The 22,139-nt window shown below is 59.3% G+C and overlaps 3 protein-coding genes and 1 long non-coding RNA gene across 4 annotated transcripts; 2 read left to right on the top strand and 2 right to left on the bottom strand.

Annotated features, from left to right (window-relative positions):
• Positions 1–333: 333 nt before the first annotated feature.
• Positions 334–9,987, bottom strand: SLC27A1 (solute carrier family 27 member 1). The gene is given in 16 exon segments (XM_032677597.1): positions 334–1,195; positions 1,455–1,602; positions 2,094–2,257; positions 2,469–2,606; positions 3,013–3,139; positions 3,375–3,473; positions 3,476–3,586; positions 3,820–3,864; positions 3,867–3,931; positions 4,318–4,409; positions 4,615–4,684; positions 4,953–5,114; positions 5,243–5,637; positions 8,077–8,387; positions 9,494–9,609; positions 9,708–9,987. Coding segments are annotated over 14 exon segments (1,941 nt in total). The 5' UTR covers positions 8,244–8,387; positions 9,494–9,609; positions 9,708–9,987; the 3' UTR covers positions 334–1,037.
• Positions 9,370–11,674, top strand: NXNL1 (nucleoredoxin like 1). Its single transcript, XM_032677601.1, has 2 exons — positions 9,370–9,848; positions 11,130–11,674. The coding sequence occupies exons 1-2, from the start codon at positions 9,526–9,528 to the stop codon at positions 11,419–11,421; spliced, it is 615 nt and encodes a 204-aa protein (XP_032533492.1). The 5' UTR covers positions 9,370–9,525; the 3' UTR covers positions 11,422–11,674.
• On the bottom strand, positions 11,094–15,773 carry LOC116781838. Its single transcript, XR_004354994.1, has 3 exons — positions 15,656–15,773; positions 12,013–12,182; positions 11,094–11,364 (listed from the first exon to the last, which is right to left on the bottom strand). It is a non-coding gene; the product is annotated as an uncharacterized LOC116781838 (long non-coding RNA).
• Positions 13,910–20,492, top strand: LPAR2 (lysophosphatidic acid receptor 2). The gene is made up of 3 exons (XM_032677598.1): positions 13,910–14,173; positions 18,450–19,192; positions 20,022–20,492. The coding sequence occupies exons 2-3, from the start codon at positions 18,460–18,462 to the stop codon at positions 20,321–20,323; spliced, it is 1,035 nt and encodes a 344-aa protein (XP_032533489.1). The 5' UTR covers positions 13,910–14,173; positions 18,450–18,459; the 3' UTR covers positions 20,324–20,492.
• Positions 20,493–22,139: the final 1,647 nt, after the last annotated feature.

The raw sequence follows: 22,139 nt of genomic DNA, 5'->3' as shown, positions 1-22,139 counted from the left end.
ACGTCCAATCTAAACCTCCCCTGGTGCAGCTCAAGGCTGTGTCCTCTGGTCCTAAAGCTGGGAGAGGACACCTTCCCCCCACCCAGCTCCCTCCTGTCAGGGGGTTGCAGAGCCAGGAGGTCTCCCCTGAGCCCCCTTTCCTCCAGGCTGAGCCCCCCCAGCTCCCTCAGCTGCTCCTGCTGCTCCAGCCCCTTCCCCAGCTCCGGTCCCTTCCCCGGACACACTCCAGCCCCTGAGGAAGCCCCAGCTGAGGGGGGTTGTGGGCCTCCCCCCCACACAACGCCCTGCAGCCCCTCCCTCATTACCCCCCCCCCAGCTCCCAGTACACGACACCACAGTCACTGGTTTTTAATGGCCTCGTGGTCAGGCACAGCCAAACAGGTTAAAAACGGGCTAAATCGGTTAATCCGGGGGGGCTCCTTCAATAAATATGTCCCTGTCGGCCCCCCCGCATGGAAACAGTCCCTAGGGAGGTTAATGAGCCACTAATTAGTCGCTAATTAGCACTGCCCTGTTAATCAGCGCCCGTGGGGGGGTGAACCGGCTCTGGGGGCAGATGGAGGAGCTGGAAAGATCCATCACTCCCCCCCCAAGTTGTGGTTTTCCTGGGAATTCTGCTGTTTTCCTCAAAAAATCTTCCTGGAAATTCCCCCCAGTTCCTGGAAGGCTGGTGTTCACGGTACAGATCCATTGGAATTCCCGGGATCCAGGGGCTCACAGCCCAGCATTCCTGGCACAGATCCATTGGAATTCCCGGGATCCAGGGGCTCACAGCCCAGCATTCCTGGCACAGATCCATTGGATTTCCCAGGATCCAGGGGGGCACAGCCTGGCATTCCTGGCACAGATCCATTGGATTTCCCAGGATCCAGGGGGTTACAGCCTGGCATTTCTGGCACAGATCCATTGGATTTCCAGGATCCAGGGGGTCACAGCCCGGCATTCCTGGCACAGATCCGTCGGATTTCCCAGGACCCAGGGGGTCACAGCCCGGCATTCCTGGCACAGATCCGTTGGATTTCCTGGGATCTGGGGGCTCACAGCCCAGCATTCCCAGAGCAGATCCGCTGGTGCATCCCTCGATCCAGGGGGACGTATCGGCCCCGTTGAGGGTCCAGCACAAAGAGCCGGTCGGGGACCAGCCGGGGGTCCCAACCCTCCGCCCGGAGACGGGTCTTCTGCAGCTTGAACGTCCCTGGGAGCGGGATTGAAGGGAATCAAAGGGAGAAAGGGAAAAGAAAAACGAAAATAAAATGAAAAAAATGGAAAAAAAAAAAACCAACCAGAAAAATAAGAACTTGAAATAGAAACACAGAAATAAAAAAATGAAACTAAAAAATTAAGATTAAAAATAAGAAACAAGAAAATGCGTATAAAAAACTCTCTCCAGGCCACACCCCATCTGTCCAGGCCCCGCCCCCTCCCTCTAAGCCCTGCCCCAGCCCCACCCATACCTGTGGTGTCCAGGTGTGCAGCAGGCGCAGGAAGACGGGCCGGGCGTAGGGCGGCAGCACCCGGCATCAGCTGCTCATACAAACCCCCCCGGGTCCAGCCGGGATGAGGGGTCTGCGATGGCCGCCATGCCCGCCTTGCCCTCCACACCTGCAACGGGAATGGGAATGGGAATGGGAATGGGAACAGCCATGCCCGCCTTGCCCTCCACACCTGCACGGGAAGGGGAATGGAATGGAATGGGAATGGAATGGGAATGGGAATGGGAATGGGAATATGGGAATGGGAACAGCCACGCCCGCCTTGCCCTCCACACCTGCAACGGGAACAGGAATGGGAATGGGAATGGGAATGGAACAGCCACGCCCGCCTTGCCCTCCACACCTGCAACGGGAACAGGAATGGGAATGGGAATGGGAATGGGAACAGCCATGCCCGCCTTGCCCTCCACACCTGCAATGGGAATGGGAATGGGAATGGGAATGGGAATGGGAACAGCCATGCCCGCCTTGCCCTCCACACCTGCAACGGGAACAGCGGGAATGGGAATGGGAATTCCCACATTTCCAACACCAATCTGCTCTCTTGGCCCACCATTCCTGTCGCTCCCCAGTCCCAGGGGGCCCATCCCAGCGTCCCACCTGGAATTCCACTCCGTACACCACCACGTCCGTCTGGTTGAGGATGCGGCTCAGGGCTCCCTCCACCTCTGTGGTGGAGACGTTCTCCCCGCGCCACCGGAACGTGTCCCCGCTCCGGTCTCGGAAGTACATGTATCCCAGGTCGTCCATGACCAGCACATCCCCTGGGAAGAGCAGGAGACACCAAAAAACCCACCTCGGGATCCCTGGCCAACGTTCCAGGATGCCTCGTTCCCCGTTGGTTTATCCCAGGATGCCTCGCGGCCGTCGGTACCATCCCAATGGGAGCACCTTGGGGGCACCCCACCCCCTTTCTCAAGGGGGAGAATCCTGGATTTGGGTCTCCGGGAAGCCGGGAATGCCGGTGGGAGGTACCTGAGAGATAGGCCTGGTCCCCCTTGCGCAGGACGTCGTGGGCGATCTTCTTGCTCGTGGCGCTCTCGCTGACGTAGCCGTCGAAGCGCCGCAGAGGGTCCCGCTGGTTGATCTGCCCCACCAGCAGCCCCGGCTCTCCTGCAGCAACGGGAATGACCCCGGAGTGACCCCAAACCCTCGGGATCCACGCCAGGAATGGGCATCCACGGGATTGACACATGGGATCGACACGAGGCAGTGACGGGATTTACGGTCAACACAAGACACCAACAGGTATGGGATCAATTCAGGGGGACACTGACAGTTATGGGATCAATTCAGGGGGACACTGATAATTATGGGATGACACAAGGTGGCACTGACTTGTGGGATCTACATGAGATGACACCGACATCGTTGGGACCATCAATATTTATGGGAGCGACACAAGGTGGGACCAATTTTTGGGATCTACACAAGATGACACCAAGATTTTTAGGATCAACTCAAGACACTGACATTTATGGGATCATCAACATTTATGGGATCAACACAAGGCACTCACCTGGGCAACAGGGGACACAGAGCCCCCGGGAATCCCGGATCAGCTCCATGGTGTCCTCGTTGACCTTCACCAACCGGATGGGATAAACATTGGGCAAAATCCGGCTGTTGAACCCGCAGGCTCCCACCTTCCAAAAGACAGGGAAAAAAACCCAAAAAGCTGAAGGGATGCTGTGTCAGCGCTTCCAGGGGGTTCCCTCTTGTTTTATTTTGGAAATTCACCCCAAATTTACCCAAAATTAGGATTTTCCCGATTTTTTGTGCTAATCGCCAACGTAGCTCCCAGCGATCCCTTGGGAGAGGACGAGGAAGACTCCGAGGTGCCCTCGGAGCCACTCCCCGTCCCGTGCCGCCCGCCCTCACCTTCCCATCCAGGTTGGCGATGCTGCAGTTGCATTCCGTGGCTCCGTAGAACTCCCCGATCTGCTTCACCCGGAAGCGCTGGGTGAACTCTTCCCAGATGTGGTGGGCCGGAGCCCTTTGCCGACCGCGAGCCGGACGCGGTGCCGGCTCTCGGAGTCACGGACCGGCTGGTTCAGGAGGTACCTGCAGATTTCCCCGATATACTGAATGATCTGGAGCAAAGAAAACACGGCTCAGGCCTCCGGTGATCCTAAAAAATGGCAGGAAAAGGGGGAAATCGACCCCAGGGAGGAGGAGTGGGGGGAATGTTGGGGTGGGAATGGGAGGAGGTGTGGATGTGGCCCTTGGGGACAGGGCCCGGGGTGGCCTCGGCAGCGCAGGGGGAAGGGTCGGAGCCGAGGGTCTCCGGGGCTTTTCCCCTGCAGGCATTCCATGGCTCCCTCACCGTGCAGCGATACTTGACACAGTCGTCCCAGAAGCGACTGGGCCGAGAACTTCTTTCCTGATGACCACGGTGAGCCCATGGATCAGGCACTGCCCCACACCCATGATGTTCCCTGGAAAACAAGGAGCATGGAGGGAGGAATCCAGTCATCCTGGGGAGAGGGAGGGAGCAGGGGTGGGAGGGGACAACGTCTCGGCTCTGCTGGGGGGAAGGGGAAGGGAGGGAGGGAGAAGGGAGGGAAGGGAGATGGGAGGACAGGAGAGGGGAGGAGGAAGGAATGAAGGAAAGAGAAGGAAAGAAGAAAGAAAGGAGGAGGAGAAGGAGAGAAGGAGGGAAGGAAGTAGGAGGAGAAGGCAGGGAAGGAGAAGAAAGAAAGGAGGAAGGAAGGAGAAGAAAGGAAGGAGAAGGAAGGAAGGAAGGAAGGAAGGAAGGAAGGAAGGAAGGAAGGAAGGAAGGAAGGAGGAGAGAGGCAGGAGGAGGAGGCAGAAGCAGCCCCACCTGCTGAGTGGGTAGAGGGGCAGCAGTCGTAGATCACGTCCTCGGGGCGCATCCGGTAGGCGTAGTAGCCGAAGGCGGCGATCCGGTAATACCTGTGGGCACGGCACTGGTGGGGTCTGCTCTGGCCACACCCCGTGGCCACACCCCATGGCCACACCCCACTGACCACACACACCCCTGGCCACACCCCCACTAACTACATCACTGGCCACACCCCCATGGCCACACCCCCACTGACTACACCCACTGGCCACACCCCTGCTGGCCACGCCCCCACAGCCACACCCCCCACTTCACCTGCTGTGCACCACAATGGCCGCCTTGGGCATCCCTGTCGTGCCCGACGTGTAGATGTAGAAGAGCCGGTCTGGGAAGAGGGAAAACAGGAGTCAGGGTCTTCCCCATGGACTGGGAAACCCCTCTGGACACATCCGGAACACCACAGGGACACAGGGACGTGTCCAGAGGGTTCCCAGAGGATCCACATGTCCCAGGGACACAGGAATGTGTCCAAAGGGGTTTCCATGAGTTTTGAGCTTGGAGTGGTTGATTTAATCCCTCCATCCCTCAGTTTTCCCGGTTTTCTGCCACCTCCCCCTCCCACCACCCCGGGAATTAAAACCAGGATGAATCACCATCCAGGCCTTTTGACGGGATCTGCGCCGGGGGGGATTTGGGGGTGGAATTCAGGAGCGGATCCAGGTGTTTGGTGTCCACAGGGACCAGATCCGGGTTATATTCCCCAGAGCAGAACTTTTCCATGTTCTTCCCCAGCATCCCATTGACCTCCGAGACCGCTGCAAGACAAAGCCACGGACACAACATTCCTTAGGGAGGCAAAGATAACCCACGAAATCCCCCCAAAAGCACGGAAAGGACCCGGAGGAACCCTCCCCTGCCCCTCCCGCGCCCCCTCCCCTCTCACCTGCCGCCAGCTCCCCCCCGAACACGAGGGCCTTGGCGCCGGAGGCGGCCACACAATAAACCAGCGACTCCCGGCGCAGGTTGAAGTTGATGAGCGCGGCCTCGACGCCGGCCTTGGCCAGGCCCAGCCAGAGCGCCACGAACTCCGGGCGCGACTCCATGAACAGGGCGACCACGTCCCCGGAGCCGAAGCCCAGCTGCTGGAAGAGGTTGCCCACGGCATTGGAGAACTCGTCCAGCCGCCGGAAGGTCCAGCGCTCGCCCGTGGCCTCGTAGATGAGCGCGGCTTTGTCCGGCAGCCGCCGCGCCACGGCCTGGAAGAGCCGCGGGATCGTGGCCCGGGAGCGCTGGTGCCGCCGCAGGTGGAACTTCACCCGGAGCAGCACCCACAGGCCGCTGGGGAGGGCACAGAAACCCGGCTTTACGCTCTGAGTCGGGATTAGGGCACGGGGGGGGAGACTGGGGAGGATTCAACAAGTTAAACTGGAGTTGAAGTTAACCCGGGATGAGGAGATTACAGTTAAATTGAGGTGGGTTAAACCGGGGTGGGTTGACAGCACGATGGAGTTGAAAGTGATGCTGGGTGACATTAATGGTAGGCTGGGCTGAGCTTAACAATAAACTGAAGGTAAAGTTGGTTAATCAGGGCTGAAATTGAAGTTAATCAGGACTAAAGCTGAAGTTAAACAAGGGTGAACTTAACACCAGGCTGAAGTACTGGCCTAGAGTTAAACTGGAGTTAAAATTAATACCAGGCTGAGGGTAACACCAGGGTAAAATTAAACTGGGTTAAAATTAAACTCGAGCAGGACGGAAGCTAACACCAGGTTGAAGTTAAAGTTAAGCTTAACTTTAAGTTAATACCAGGGTGAAACTGGGTTGAAATTAAAGACTGACATTAATACTGGGCTGCAGCTGAAGTTAAGCCAGGCTGCGGACGGACAGGAGGGTAAATCCCAGTTTTAAGGACGTTTTCTCCCATCTTAACAATAAAACCCACTTGGAAACTATCGGATTTCCCGAGAAAAGCAGCAAAACACTTCCCGACCTTCCTGCCAGGAAGGTTTGGCTGCTCCTGGGGCTCTTTTGGACACTTTTCCCCTGGGATGTGACGGCTTTTCCAAGCCAAAGCAACCCTGAGCCTCAGAACAACACGTGGCCCCCCGCGCCAAGGAATCAAGCCAAGAGCTTCCCCTTTCACCCAAAAACTTCCCCTTTCACCCAAAAACTTCCTCCTTTCACCCAAAAACCGGGACAGCTGCTGCCTCTTCCCGTGACTCAGCCTCTGGAATTCAATCCCACCCCTAATTTGAACAGTAATTAATAAATATTAACAATTCCTGGCCTTATCAAGGACCCAACCGGTGCCTCTGGGCGGGTTCGATACCGGAGCACAACAGCCCTGGCTGCTCCAGAGAGGCTTTTTTTGGGGTGTTTTCCCTAATTCCCGGAATTATTTCAGCTCTCCGAGGTGGCAGCTGCCAGGAGAAGTTGCTGCCTGACCTCGTTGCCCATTGGTCCCTCTATAAAAATAGACCTGGCTTAAAAATAACTCCCCGACCCCCCTCCCTGACCGAGCCGGTCCCACCGCAGGGTCCCACCTGGGGGGGATCCCGATTCCTCCCCGGAGGCCACATTTGTCCACCGTGAAATTGGGGAATTGCTGGGCAAGCAGGGCTTGGAAGAACCCCGGAGGCTGGAAAGGCCGTTGGAGAGCAGCAAGGAGCCCCCGCGGAGCTCCGGGAGCGATTCCAAGTGGGAACGGGGAAGGGGGAGCGGCTGGTTTTGCCAGAGGGTCAGAGGGAGCCGAGCCCGGAACAGAGGAGCCTTTCAGAGCTCCCAGAGGCCCAGAAGGGCTTTATTCTCCGGGATTTTGGCTGGGGTTATTCCCAGAGGAAACAGCTCCTCAAAGGAGCTGGCACAGGCCTCGGGAATAGCGGGACATCCTCGGGTTTTGGGGCTAAAAACCGCGGAACTGAGTGTGAGGAGGTGGGGGAATCCCGGGAGATGGGGGGGGAGGGCTCAGCGCTCCCAGATGGAATTTTTGGGGGAATCCCCCTCCCTGTGAGCTCGGGGGGGGGGTGAGGGAAATGGCCAGAGCCCCAAATCCTTGGGAATCCTTGTGAATAAAGGCACATCCTTGTTTTAGGGGATCTAAATCCATGGAACTAAGGGCAGCAATGGAATCCCAGGAGATGGGAGATGCTGGAGACTCTGCCCCCACCTCAGACCCCACATTTTGGGGGGATCTCCCCTCCCTCAGAGTGTGGGGGCATCACCCCGTGACTGCTCCCATGGTGTCCATGGGATGGATCCTGGAGCATCCCAGAACATCCTGGAGCATCCTGGAACACCCTGGCTGGGGGCCGGAGTGGACTGGGGAGGGGTCAGGGGATTCATGAGGGACAAGGGAGTCAAGGGGGTCGGGGGGCTTAGGGGTGGGGTCAGGGGGGTCAGATTTGGGGGGGTCAAGGGGAGTCAGAGTCAGTGGTGTGTCACGGGGGGGGTCAGAGGGGGCTTGGGGGTGTCAGGGTGGGTCAGAGGGGGGTCAGAGGGGGGTCGGGAGGGATCAGGGTCGAGATGGGGGTCTCAGGGTGGGTCACAGGGGGGTGAGGTCGAGATGGGGTTCGGAGTGGAGTTTGGTGAAACAGAGGGGAGTCAGGGTCAGGGGGTGTGTCATGGGGGGGTCAGAGGGGGTTCTGGCGTTGTGCCATGGGGGGTCCAGGGGGGGGTTAGAATTGAGATGGGGGGTCAGGGGAGGTCAGAGGGGGTCGGGGTGGGGGTCAGGTCGAAGGACACCGCACACCCCCCCTCGCCCCGTGCCCCCCGACTCACAAGAGGTCCCGGGGCGCCGTCCGCACGATGAGCCGCAGCAGCCGCCACCCGCCGCCGCCCAGGCACAGCCCCAGCGAGGCCGCCACGCTCCAGGGCCACGGGGCCCCCAAGAGCCGCAGCAGCCCCAGAGAGCCCAGGGAGGCCGCGCAGAGCCCCGCGGGGTGCATGGCTGGGAACGGGATCCGCGACCCCGATCCGGGACCGGGGTCTGCGATCGGGGACCGGGATCCGGGGGCACCGGGACCGGGATCAGGGACCGGGATCAGGGACGGGGATCTGAGGGCACTGGGACCGGGATCAGGGACAGGGGTCTGCCATCGGGGACCCAGGATCAAGGACTGGGCTCCAGGGGATGGGACCGGGATCAGGGACCGGGGCTCCGGGATCGGGGACGGGGGTCCGGGATTAGGCACCGGGATCCGGGGGCACCGGGCCCGGGATCAGGGGGTCGGTCCGGGACTCAGGGAAGGTCGTTCCGGGGCTCCGGGGGTCGGGCCAGGGCTCCCCCGCTGCCGGTGCTCCGGGGGCTGGGCCGGGCCGGGCCTCACCGCGGGATCTGGGGGTGGGTCCGGGGCTGGGGGGGATCGGTCCGGGGCCGCTCCGGGGCTCCGGGGCCGCTCCGGGGCCTCCCTGGGCCCTCCCGGTCCCCCTTTCCCGGCGCTGCCGCCGTTACCGGAGCCGCCGCCGCCTCAGACGCGGCCCCGCCCACGAGGGGCGGGGCGGAGGGAGGGGCGAGATCCTATTGGTTGGTAGCGTGGCTGCCGGCAGCGGATTGGCTGAGGTGGGGAGGGAGGGTGAGAGGGGAGAGGGGCGGGGCTTAGCGGAGAGGGCGGGTCCGGGAGGGAGGAGGGCGGGGTCTGGAGGAGCCACGCCCACACGCAGTGCCGGTGCGGGGGGCGTGGGGGGGACCCCCAAAACTGGACTCACGTGGACCAGGACCCCCATCACTGGACCCCCTCGGGACCCCCACTACTGGAACCCCCCAGCCCCAGGACACCCATCATTGGGACCCGACACCCCAGAGCCCACAACCAAACCCCCACAGCCATGGGGACCTACACGAACAAGACCCCACGGCCCCGGGACCCCCATAACCGGGACCCCACAGACCTAAGGACCCCCAAAACCAGGATCCCCACAACCAGACCCCCACAACCATGGGCACCTACACAACCAAGACCCCTCCGCCGTGAGACCCCACAGCCAAGACCCAACATTCCCAGCACCGCCCACACCCCCGCAACCCCAAACACCCCCCCTTGACCCCAGGACGCCCCCGCCTCATCTCCCAGCCCCTCCCATTTAATCCGATCACGGGAATCCTCGCTGCTAATCCCGGGATCCCGGCGGGGGCAGCAGAGGCGCCCCGGGGGGCTCCATCCCCCTTCTCCCGCTGCTCCGTGTCCCGATCCGTCACCTCCCCTCGTGCCGAGCCTTCCTCCCTCTGCCATGTCCGCGCTCTTCGCCGGGAAGGTGCTGAAGGCGAACCGGGAGGAGGACGAGCTGGACACAGAGCGGGAGCTGCGCGGGGCGCTGGACAACAAGGTGCTGCTGCTCTACTTCGGCTCGGGGCAGTGCCCGCGCTGCCAGGACTTCGCGCCCCTGCTCAAGGACTTCTTCCAGCGCCTCACCGACGAGTTCTACGTGGAGCGCTCCCGCCAGCTCGTCCTGGTCTACGTGTCCCGCGACGAGACGGAGGAGCAGCAGAGCGCCTTCCTGCGCTCCATGCCCCGCCGCTGGCTCGCACTGCCCTTCGGGGACACCTTCGGCAGGTACGGCCGGGGCACGGGGGGTCCCGCCCCCGCGGATGGCTTGGGGGGGTAGAGGGTCTTGTCTGGGGGTCGAGGGTCTTGTAAGACTGGAGAGGTCGGTGCGGGGTGTGACTGGGAAACCCGCGGAGTCCCTGGGCTGCACCTGCTGGAAATATTTTAATTATAATATATGTCATATAATCTAATCTAATCTGTGTCATAATATCATATAATGTCATCATATATAATATATAAAATATATATTATACATGTCATATATAATATTATATGTAAATATAATACTAATGCCATTATATGTCATATTGTATATAAATATAATGTCATTATATATAACATATAAATAATGTCATTGTATATCGTATTATATATAAATATAATGTCATTATATATCATAATATAATACATACATATTTTATATATATTTTATATATACACATATATTTAAACAGGACCCACAGCTCTGGGACCCCTCACAACTGGACCCCCCAACTGGGACCCCACAGCCCCAGGACCCAAAAACTGGGTTCCCACAGCCCCAGGACCCAAAAACTGGGTTCCCACAGCCCCAGGACCCCCAAAACCAAGGAGGTTTAATTTAAAATACATAAAATATTCCCGCTGTTCCTGTATCCCAATTTTCCATTCTATTTATAACTCCCAAACATTGCAGGCCAGGCCCCAGAGCCCTGGATTGGGATGTGGCCGGATTGGAACCAATTACTGTAACCTCGTTAGCGGCAGAATGAGCCTAATTAACACCCAGAATAATTCCCGGCTCTCTTGGAGGATAAACTGCAGGAGGCTGGAATTTGGAGCCTCTTGTTGATGTTTAATGGCTGGAAAAACAGGACCTGGGAGTTGAATCCCATCTCCCAACACCCAAATCCCATCTCCCATCACTCAAATCCCATCTCCCATCAAATCCCATCTCCCATCAAATCCCATCTCCCAACACCCAAATCCCATCTCCCATCACCCCCTATTTCCCATCCTCCAAATCCCACCTCCCCTTACCCAAATCCCATCTCTCCTTACCCAAACCCCACATCCCACCCCCTCTTCCACCTCCATCCAGTGCCAAATCCCATGGGACCCCCCAGCCCATTCCCATTCCATTCCCATTCCCATTCCCATTCCCATTCCCATTCCCATTCCCATTCCCATTCCCATTCCTATTCCCATCCCATCCCATTCCATTCCCATTCCCATTCCCATTCCCATTCCCATTCCCATTCCATTCCATTCCCATTCCCATTCCATTCCCGTTCCCGTTGCCCACAGGGAGCTGGAGCTGCGCTTCGCCGTGTCCGAGGTGCCGGCCGTGGTGGTGCTGAAGCCCAGCGGGGACGTGCTGGTGGCCAACGCCGTGGAGGAGATCCAGAGGATGGGCCCCAAGTGCTTCCAGAACTGGCAGGAGGCCGCCGAGATCCTGGACCGGAATTTCCGCCTGGCCGAGGATTTCGACAACCACTCCCGGAGGAGCCTCACGCACCCCCTGCGCCGGCTCAAGTACAAGCTGGACAAGGACAAGGACAGGGAAGAGGGGGAGGAAGAAGGGGAGGAAGACCCTTAAGCAGCTCCAAGAGCTCGTGGGATCAATGGGATGGCTCCCACATCCAGCTTCTCCCACCTGGAAAATCACTGTAATTAAGATATTCCAACCCGGAGTGGGATGTATTTCCTTATGTCATCCTGGAATCTGGCGCTGGAAAGATCTTGCCGGGGTATCTCAGCCATTTATTTACCAGAATTGGGATTAAAAGTAACGTTTTTGTTGTCCGTTTACCAAAAAAGGGGAGAAGAAAAGTAATTCCTAGAGACCAGAATTCAGGGAATGACTGTATACAGCTCAAAAACTGGGAATCGCATTAAAAATGCCCAAGGGAGGTGGTGAAGGGTCCTGGGGTCCCGATGTGATTCCAACCCCAAACGATGGGACATCACCTGGGGGCCTTGGAACTGCTGCTCCCGCCTCCTGCTCTCCCTGTGGGATAACTCCCTTCCTTCCCCTGTGGATTAGGAGGAGCCACACGGAGGGGCCCCCAGACCATCCCTGCTCCAAACTAAACACCCCCCTGCCCTGTTTTCCTCCTGGAGAGGCTGGAATAGCCACCAGGAGTGTCCAGGGATGTTATCCCACCAAATCCATGCCCAGAGTGGTTACCCGGGGGAGTGGAGTGTTGCCTTGGTCCCTTTCCAACAACATCCTCAGCTGGTTTTCCATCTCATCCCACGAGCAAAGGTGACGAGATCCCAGGTTCATGTTTCCCTTCAGGCCCCAATTTAAGGTGTTTCCAACAATACTTGGAATTAGAGTGTCCCAAACAGCCTAGCCTGGGGAAGGAGAAAGGGGGAGGGAGGAGTTTTCCAGGTCCTTGGTGATTTTTTTGGGATTCCAAACAGTTGTTAACTCGTTGGAGGAAAAGCAAAACCCTGCTGTGGGCTGGGATTCCTTCCCCATCCCTTTGTTTTAAGGGATTCTTTGATGGTCTGGGCTCCCACCAGCTCTGCTCCGGAGCTGGCACTGATCCAGCAGCCGGGGGTGTGATGGAATTCCTGCATTTTTAAAGGTTCGTGGATGCACTGCTCCCATCCCTGGGAACTGGGGGGTTGTGGGATTGGGCTCCTCTGAGAGGGTTTGGGAATCTCTGAGCCAGCTGGGACTCGGGAACGATTCATTAGAGCAATTTTGGGGGCTGCTGATGACATTGGGATGACATGACTCTTTCCAGGAGGCTCCTAAACATTCCTGGGATTCCAAAAAAGCAGCCAAAAAACCAACCCTTCGGATGGTCATGGGTGGGGGAAGCAGTGGCAGCCGAGAGGGTTAAAGGAAAATGTTGCCTTTAGGGCTTGTTTGGGAACGCAAAATCCACTCAAACAATTAAAACCCCCCTTGGAAAGGAGAAGTGGAAGAAAGGGGAGGGGACAGATGTTTTCCTTGGAAGTGTTTCCCTGCCGAGGCTCTGCTGGGCACCAGGACGTGGCTGGGTTGGGATCAGGTTACTCCATGACCCGGCTTGGGGGGGACAACGCCAGGACACCCCGGGAGCCCCTTTGGAATGGGGGAGGAACAGGAAAACTCCTGGAGGGATGGAGGGGACTGAGGGGAGAAGAGGGGCTGGACTGGTGGCTGTCGGGGCTCCGCAGTCCTGTCCCTGTTCAGCATCCAGTGCTCCTTCCCAGGGGGGTTGTTGTGGATCCCTGTCTCCATCCCTTTGTCCTGGGCTCTCCGTGACCTCCTCCCTGGGGATCCCTGTCCTTGTGTCTGTCCCTGGGGATCCCTGTCTCCATCCCTTCGTCCCAGGCTCTCTGTAGCCTCCTCCCTGTGGATCCCTGTCCCTGTGGATCCTTGTCCCAGCGTCCATCCCTTTGTCCCGGGCTGTCCCCGTCTCCCAGGGCAGGTCCTGCTCTCCCGGCGTCCCTGGCAGCAGGTCAGGGCTGTTCCCGATGATAACATCGTTCCCAGGGAAGCAGACAAGGGAGGAGGAGGAGGATCCTGACCTGATGGTCCAGTTGGGATGTGAGGGGCTGAATCCTCATGGTCCAGCTGGAATGTGGGGCTGGATCTGACCCTCTGGTCCACTCAGAAGGAGGGAGTCTCGATTCTGACCCCATGCTCCAGTTGGAATGTGGTGGGGTTGGATCCTGACTTAATGGCCCACTGGAAATGGGGGGGCGAGGGGGTTGGATCCTGACTGATGGTCCAGTTGGGATATGGGGGCTGGATCCTGATCCAAAGATCCACCCGGGATGTGGGGGCTGGATCCCGACCCCACGTGCCCCCCGAGCTGCACGTGCTGTCGGTGCCCGGGTGCTCCGGTCCCTCCCCCCGGGATCCTCGGGCAGCTCCCCGGCCGGGGCTCCCCAGTGCGGCGGCGGCACTGGGACCAGTTGCCGGGCGGGTCCTGGCGCCGCTCCCGCCCCGGGACCGGTCCTGCGGGGCGATGCGGCCGCCGCGGAGCCACCTCGATCCAGCCGCGGCCGGAGGCTCTCGGGAAGCGCTTTTGGGGCTCCGAGGAGGCGCCGAGGGCTCGGATTTCGGCTCCCGGGGCCCGCAGGACCCGCCCAGGGGAGGGTCCGAGGAGGCCGCGGCTCCTCCGCAGCCGCACAAGTCGCCTCCCAGGAGCTTCTCCCCGCGATGGACTCCGCGGCTCAAACTTTCCTGTGAGGCGCTCGGGGGTGAAGGGGGGTTATTCCCCGGCTTGGGAAGCGGCTCTGCCCTCCAGGAGATGGGGATCCCCTCGCAGGATCGCCGCCCTGGCTCTCCGGGGCGCCGAGGTCGATGCTGAGCGCCGGGTTTGGAGGCGGCGTTGAGTTCCCAGGTAAGATTTTCCTCTCGGGAGTAAAAATACTCTTCCAGGCTTAAAAAATGGAGCGGCGGTTGGAGCGGTTGGCTCGAAAGCCGTGGGTAAAACAGGTTGGATGTGAGCCCCGGGAGCCTTTACGGATCCATTGTTCCGCCTCGATCGGCGCTGATTGTGGTTATTAAGTGGGAGCCGAATTCCAAGCCATTCATCCCCGCTCCATGCGCGGCTGCGGGGCTGGCAACAAGTGGCGGATGCCTTCCCAGATCCTGGAGTTAAGTGCTTCCCCGGGAGGAACTGGAATTACCCGGGAATTAAAAAGGAATCACACCTTTACCGCGGCGCGGAGGACTCCTGAACTCGCCGCGAACTCGAGCTGTGGAGGGCGAGAAATCCCAGAGGAGACAGGACGTGTCCTGCCCTCCTTCCGAGCCGGCTCCTGCCCCCCTGGAAGAGCCGTGCTTGGATGGCGGGGGGAGCCGGGCGGTGTTTGCCGATTGCTCAAGGCGAAGGGGCCGTGAGCGGGCGCAGCTCGGAGCCAGCCGCTCGTTTTACCGAGTAAACAAAGCCGGAGAGCCCGGACCTCGCGCCGGGCAGAGCGGAGCGGAGCCCGGGGGTTGCTCGGACACCGAACAATAGACTCATCCAGCTCCTTTGTGCATCATGGCCCCAGCCCCGGCTCGGCTCTGCTGCTCCTCGGGCTCTTTTCTCATCCCCCTCCCGGGCAATGGGGATTTCTGGCCCCGGCCGTCCTTGTGCCGAGCCCCAAGGTCGGGCGGTAATTGCAGGGTGGCAGCGGAGCTCCCGGAGCCGCTCACGGGCGTTGTTAACCTGTCGCTCCCTGCTCTGCAACACCCCGAGCGGGGCGGGCTCCGAGCCCTCGGCGCGTTCCGGAGGGATTTGGGGTCTCCGAGTTTTCCTCGCGCTCCAAGTCCTGCCCAGAGAAGCGGGTTTGGGTGTTGGAATCAGCGTGGGCGCTCCAGATTTGTGTGTGATGCCGGGGATTGAAGGGGGTTTGTGAGATTCACCCGGGCAGGGAGTGACAGGACAAGGGGGGAAGGGATTTGAACTAAAAGAGGAAAGATTTAGGTGGATTCCCTGTGAGAATGGGGAGGAGCTGGGATGGAATTCCCAGAGAAGCTGGGGCTGCCCCATCCCTGGAAGTGTCCAAGGCCAGGTTGGAGCAACCTGGGACAGTGAAAGGTGTCCCTGCCCGTGGCAGGGGGTGGAACGAGGTGACCTTAAAATGTCCCCTCCCACCCAAACCATTCACGATTCTGTGACTTCCTGAACTTCAGCGATTTGGGGCTGTTGCACACTGAGAGGAAGCTGTTCTGCATGTGAATGGCCCGGCCTTGATCCCGTACCTGCCCGGGAACACCCTGGGAAGGTGCTCATCAACCTGCCGTGATTCACAGCGTTCCTCCTCTCCCAGGGCTTTCCTCCCCTCCTCGTCCTTCTCCCAGCTCCCCACATTCCAGCCAGAACGCTCCCGGTTACCTGCCAGGCCACCACAGGCTCCTTCCATCCCTCCCATTCCATCGGGACCGTGCGACTCCCGCTCGGCTCCGGGTCCACAAACATCCCACGAGCTGAGGGAAAGAGGGAAGACGGACTTGCTGCACAGGCCCAGCCCACCTAAAATCCCCCCCCGGGGCAGCCTGACTCCTCCCTCCCCCTTTTCCTTCTCCCCCCCCCCAGTGTTTATGAAAGGCGATATTTCCCCGCTCAGCAGCTTTTTGAGTGGCCCATCCCGGGTGTCCAGCTCTCCCCTCGGGGGGTGTCGGAGGAGGCAGCGGGATCAAAAGTTCAGCTGCAGGTACAATGGGGTTTTCTTGGCTCGGCTCCTTGTTTGCACAACCCAGGTGGGTGCGGTGCCGCAGATAAGCCCGGAACGATCCCTGTTGCTATGCCGAGGGCTCCGGCCGGAGCGTCCCGGAAAACGCAGCCCTGGAGTCTCCTCTGCCTGCAGAGCTCGGGGACGGGAGGGCCCCGAGCGGGGTTTGGGTTTCGGGGTGATTAACGCGGGGCTGACTCAGGCACTCGGGGGTTCCTCCCTGTTTGGAGACAGTTGTGTTCCTGCTGCCTTCTCCGAAATGAGGAGGATCGTGGAATGTCCTGAGCTGGAGGGACCCACAAGGGTCATGGAGTCCAATCCCTGCCCGGGACCCCCCAAAATCCCACCCTGTGCCTGAGGGTGTTATCCAAACGCTCCCTGAGCTCTAAAATCATGGAATATCCTGAGTTGGAAGGAACCCACAAGGGCCATGGATGGAGTCCAAGTCCTGGCCCTGCTCAGGACACCCCAAAATCCCACCCTGTCCCTGTTGTCCCAACACTCCTGGAGCTCTGCTGGCCTTGGAGCCGTGACCGATCCCTGGGGAGCCTGTTCCCAGTGCCCGACCACCCTCTGGATGAAAAACCTCTCCCAAATATCCAGCCTGACCCTCCCCTGGCTCAGCTTCCCGAGTGGATGTTCGGGGCCGGGCAGAGCCAGTGATTCATGTGCACAACTCTCCAGGGGAAGGAAAATCCGTGTCATTTTTCGGCACCTCCGGAGGCTCCGGGCCGGGTTTGCCCATCCCTGTGGGACCCAAGCCAGGCCTGACTTGAGATTTCCAGGCTCTGGGTTAGGGAAGGAGCAGGAACATCTGTGGGGTGGGATCAGTGGGTTCTCATCCCTCGGGCTGCGTTTTTCCTGCCTTTTTTTTTTTTTTTTTATGGACGAGTCAACCATGGAATGGTTTGGGTGGGAAGGGAACTTTTTGAAGCTCGTCTGGTTCCACCCCCTGCCATGGGCTGGGTCCTCTCGCACTGGAGCAAAACCCTGTGGATTCCCAGGGGTAAAATCCGAGGCTGGGGGGTGAAAAATCCTTACATTTACCTGCTGCTCCTGCTCGGCTCCTCATGGACCAGGAAGCTGCGGCTTTGGGAATGGATTCTTCCCACTGGAATCCACACCTGAGGCTTGTCAGGTCTTGCTCCCAGCACGGCCCTGGGTGTCAAAGAAATGTGAGGAGCCTCAAACAGCTTTTTCTATCCGGTTTTTCCACCCAATTTGGGGATTTTTGGGGCTGCAGCCTCATTCCAGAGCTGGCTGGGAAGAAGGGAGTCTCTTCCCTCGCTGCACAGGTGACTTTAAACCAGAAAACAGAAGGTTTAGGGCAGATACTGGGGAGAAATCCCTCCCTGAGAGGGTGGGGAGGGGCTGGGATGGAATTCCCAGAGAAGCTGTGGCTGCCCCACCCCTGGAAGTGTCCAAGGCCGGGTTAGATGGGCTTGGAGCAACCTGGGCCATGGAAGGTGCCCCTGCCCGTGGGACAGGATGAGCTTTAAGGTCCCTTCCCACCCAGCCCGTTCCACAATTCCATGATCCCACACAGTCCATGTGGTCCAGAAATGTCCTGGATGACCCAGCTCTTGCAGAGATCTGCCCCCATAGCTGTGTGTCCTCATTTATTGCTGCTGTTCGCTCTCCAGGGCTGAGGGGCCGTTCCCATCCCTCTCTTTGCCTCAGGCAGAGTTTGGGAAGCCCCCACCTGTTCAGGAAGGACCAGCACATGGAGCAGTGTCTGGAAGCAGCCATGGCTTCTGTTGGGCTTTAAGCAGCAAAACTGCCCAGGAAGGCTGAGCTTTGGTGCTCCCAGAGCATTCCTGGGGCAGCAGCAGCTGTGGAGCCTCAGCCTCCATGGGGGGGGGAATGTTTAGGAACTGTCTGATAAACCCTCTTTGTTTTCACATTTCTGAAGCATCACGTCTGGGACAACCACAACAGTTTAGTCTGTCCTGTGGGCCGGGCCGGGCCATTCCCCTATCGGATCTGGCAGATCCAACCTCCTCCCAGGAGCCTTCCAGGTCCTGCTGCCTCCTCAGGGTGACTCTGGGGGCAGCCGAGGGCTCTGGGGACAGCTGAGGACTTTCCTGTTGCTCCTGTGGTTGTTCCTGGGTGTTCCCAGCTCCTCCCTGTGGTTGTTCCTGGGTGTTCCAAGCTCTCCCATCCATGCTGTGGTTGTTCCTGAATGTTCCAAGCTCCTCCCTGTCCCATCCCCCCTGTGGTTGTTCCAGAGTGTTCCAAGCCTCTTCCTGTCCCATCCATCGTGTGGTTGTTCCCGGGGAGCTGCTCCCTTTCCCATCCCTCCTGTGGCTGTTCCTGGCTGTTCCCAGCTCTTTCTCCTCCATCCTGTGGTTGCTCCTGGCTGTTCCAGGCCCCACCCCTGCCAAGAGCCCTCCTGCAGGGCTCTTCCCCCCCCTTCTGTGTCCCCCTGAGGTGCCCCCAACCCTCCTGTCCCCCCAGGGCCGCCGCCATGAGGCAGTGCTTCTACAATGAGACCGTGGGCTTCTTCTACAACAACTCCCGCAAGGAGCTGACCACGTACTGGCGCACCAAGGACGTGCTGGTGGTGGCCCTGGGCCTGACCGTGAGCGTCATCGTGCTGCTGACCAACCTGCTGGTTATCACGGCCATCGTCATCAACCGCCGCTTCCACTACCCCATCTACTACCTGCTGGGCAACCTGGCGGCCGCCGACCTGTTCGCGGGCATTGCCTACATGTTCCTCATGTTCCACACGGGCCCTCGCACGGCCGAGCTGTCCCTCAAGACCTGGTTCATCCGGCAGAGCCTGCTGGACACCAGCCTGACGGCCTCGGTGGTGAACCTGCTGGCCATCGCCGTGGAGCGGCACCAGACGGTGTTCACCATGCAGCTGCACAGCAAGATGTCCAACCAGCGCGTCACCATCCTCATCTTCTGCATCTGGGTCACGGCGCTGCTGCTGGGGCTCATCCCCTCCTACGGCTGGCACTGCCTCTGCGCCCTGGACAAGTGCTCCAGCATGGCCCCCCTCTACAGCAGGAGCTACCTGACCTTCTGGGCCATCTCCAACCTCGTCATCTTCCTCATCATGGTGGTGGTGTACACGCACATCTTCATCTACGTCAAGAGGAAGATGACCAGGATGTCCAAGCACACCAGCTTCCACCCCCGCTACAAGGAGACCATGATCAGCCTGGTCAAGACGGTCACCATCATCCTGAGTGAGTCCACGGGCTCTGATCAGTCCAGAGGATGCTCTGGTCCCCCGCCCTGGGCTCTGTGGGGTGGGGAGGTGACATTCCCTGGTGTCTGGGGCTGTGGGGTGGTGGGTTGGGTGGTGGTTTGGGTTGGGTGCTGAGGAACTCAGCAGTTTCAGGATGTGGATTTACTTAGTCCGCGTGCTCAGCTCAATCCAAAGGATGTTTTAATCCTCCCCCCTGGGCTCTGTGGGGTGGGGAGGTGACAACAGGGAAGTGAGGGAAGTGAGGTTCTGCTTCTCTGGTGTCTGGAGCTGTGGGGTGGTGGTTTGGGTGGTGATTTGGCTTGGGCTGAAGAGGAACCCAAGAGTTTCAGGACCTGAGTGAGTCCGTGTGCTCAGCTCAGTCCAGATGATGCTTTGATGCCCTGCCCTGGGCTCTGTGGGGTGGGGAGGTGACAACAGGGAAGTGAGGGAAGTGACGTTCTGTTCCCTGGTGTCTGGGGCTGTGGGGTTGTGGGTTGGGTGGTGGTTTGGGTTGGGTGCTGAGGAACTCAACAGTTTCAGGACATGGATTTACTCAGTCCGTGTGCTCAGCTCAGTCCAGATGACACTTTAATGCCCCACCCTGGGCTCTGTGGGGTGGGGAGGTGACAGCAGGGAGGGCTGGGAGGTGACATTCCCTGCTCTCTGGAGCTGTGGGGTGACTTTTTTCACAAGATTCCTGTGATTCCATTGATTTGCCCCTGATTTCACCCTGATTCTTCCCTGACTTTCCCCTGTTTTTCCCCTGGTTTCCCCCAACTTCCCCCCTCATTTTCCCCCCGGTTTTCCCCGGATTACCTCTCTCCCAGGTGCCTTTGTGATCTGCTGGACCCCCGGGCAGGTCGTGCTGCTCCTGGACGGGCTGGGCTGCAAGAGCTGCAACGTGCTGGCGGTGGAGAAGTACGTGCTGCTGCTGGCCGAGATCAACTCCCTCATCAACGCCATCGTCTACTCGTACCGCGACACGGAGATGAGGAGCACCTTCCGCCGCATCCTGTGCTTCCCCTGCCCCCGCAACTCCAAGTACACGCCCACCGTGGTCAAGCTGAACACGGCCGACCGCGGCACCCTCTCGCACAACGGCCACTTCACCGTCGACTCCTCCATCTAGCCCCGAGTCCCGGAGCTGTCCCGCTCCCAGAGTGGGCCGGGCCGGGCCCTCCGGCATCCCAAAAGCTCCGGCACGGACGGTTCCCCCTGGGAAGACTCGCTGAGGATGAAGGACGAGGCGGTTTCACGGACCTCGGAGGGGGATTCTCATTAAAGACTCTTTTTAACGAGGGGTTGAGTCGGTGTGGCGGCGTCCGGAGGTGCGGGACGGGAATTTCTCTCCGCAAGCAAAGTATTTCCTTGGTCCTTCAGTATTATCCCTCGGGAATGGCCCTTCCCAAGCTCCGGGGAGCCAAAACTCTCTGGGTTCACCTGTCACTCAGAGCCTGACCCGGGCTGTGTCCCACCTGCTTCCCAAAGCTGGTTATCCCTCTAAACCTCCTCTGAGGGGAATCCCTGCAAACTGCTTCCTGAGAAGCAGATCCCTGCTTTCCCAAGTGGGTTTTTTTTAATTGGATTTTGGAGCATTCCAGGCTTCAGGAGGATGTTTGGGAGCATGGAATTCCTTGCTGAGCTGGAGAGGGGCTGTGAGGAGCTGCAGTTGTGTTTGTGCTCTGCTAAGTGATACCATGTGCTCACGGGTGTGGAGTGAGTCATGTTCCCATTAAACCAGCCCTCTGCTCCCTGGAAATCCCTCTGGGACGGCTCGAGGTCACATTCCGAGGCAGTCAGGATTTTTAACGTGCAGTTTTTGTACCTTAACGCTCAAACAACGCCTCAAATCTGCCCCAGGCCCGTTTTTCTCCCTGCAGAGAAATTGGGAATCTTCATTAATGGCAACCCCTCTCCTGGGATGTGAACGGTCGGTGTCGATTCTGGGGCTGTGACCGGAGGGGAGAACATCCAGAATATTCTCAGAAACTGGGAATAATCCTCCAGCTTTCCTTCACTTTCACATGGTTAAACTTCAGCCGGTGTGGATGCGCTGGTGTGAAATGCAGGGGGAGTTGTTTTCCATGTGGCGCTGGAATATCATCTAAATTTATAATTTCAGGGTGTTTTTTTTAATCAAACATCCTGGTTTTGTCCGAGGATCAGCCCCCAGAGCGGCCACTTGAGGAGAACACGACTTTCTGGAGGGTTTCTTTGTTGCAGAGCAGAGTCAGGCAGGGGCAGCGGGGAGGTGACAGGTCTCCTGGACTGACTGAAAGCCTTGGAATATCCTTCCCACCTCTGCGTCCCAGAGACTCCTGGAATAAATGGTTTTGCCCTGGGTTTTAGAAAAGAAAGAGTTGGATGTGGAGAACTGGAATAAAATATGGGTGGGACTGGGGTGGAGGGGGGTGGCACCCCACGGGGGGGTTTGATGGGATCCCAAGGGGGGATTGATTGGAGGGGCCTAATCGGGTAAGTGGCTGTGGCCACAGGTGAGGGGGTAGTGGGAGGGGCACGAGCGGTGATGTGGGCGTGGGCACTGAGGAGTGGGCGTGGTCCATGGGGTCAGTGGGGGGTCCTTACCGGGGATGGGCGTGACCCCTTCGGCAGTGGGCGGGGACTAACGGAGAATGTGGGCGTGTCCCGCGTGGGCATCGGGGGCGCGGTCAGTGCTGGGCGTGGCCCTTGTCGACACAGGAGAGGGCGTGGCCATCGGTGGGCGTGTGTCGCGGCGGGGAGCGGGCGTGTCATCGTGTGGGCGTGTCCCTGTCGACACAGGAGAGGGCGTGTCCATACCGGTGGGCGTGTCCCCGCGGCTGCGGGCGTGGGGGGGGGGGGGGTCGGTGGTCACCGCTCGGTCGCCGCCGGGCCCTGTCGCGCCCTGTCGCGCCCTGTCGCGCCGGGGCCGCGGCGCCGGGCCCGGCCCCGCCCGCCATGGAGGA

The sequence above is a fragment of the Chiroxiphia lanceolata genome, unplaced genomic scaffold (assembly GCF_009829145.1).
Source record: "Chiroxiphia lanceolata isolate bChiLan1 unplaced genomic scaffold, bChiLan1.pri scaffold_67_arrow_ctg1, whole genome shotgun sequence".
NCBI lineage: Eukaryota > Metazoa > Chordata > Aves > Passeriformes > Pipridae > Chiroxiphia > Chiroxiphia lanceolata.
Note: the sequence above shows the minus strand (reverse complement) of the source record. Positions and strands in the feature narration are given on the sequence as shown.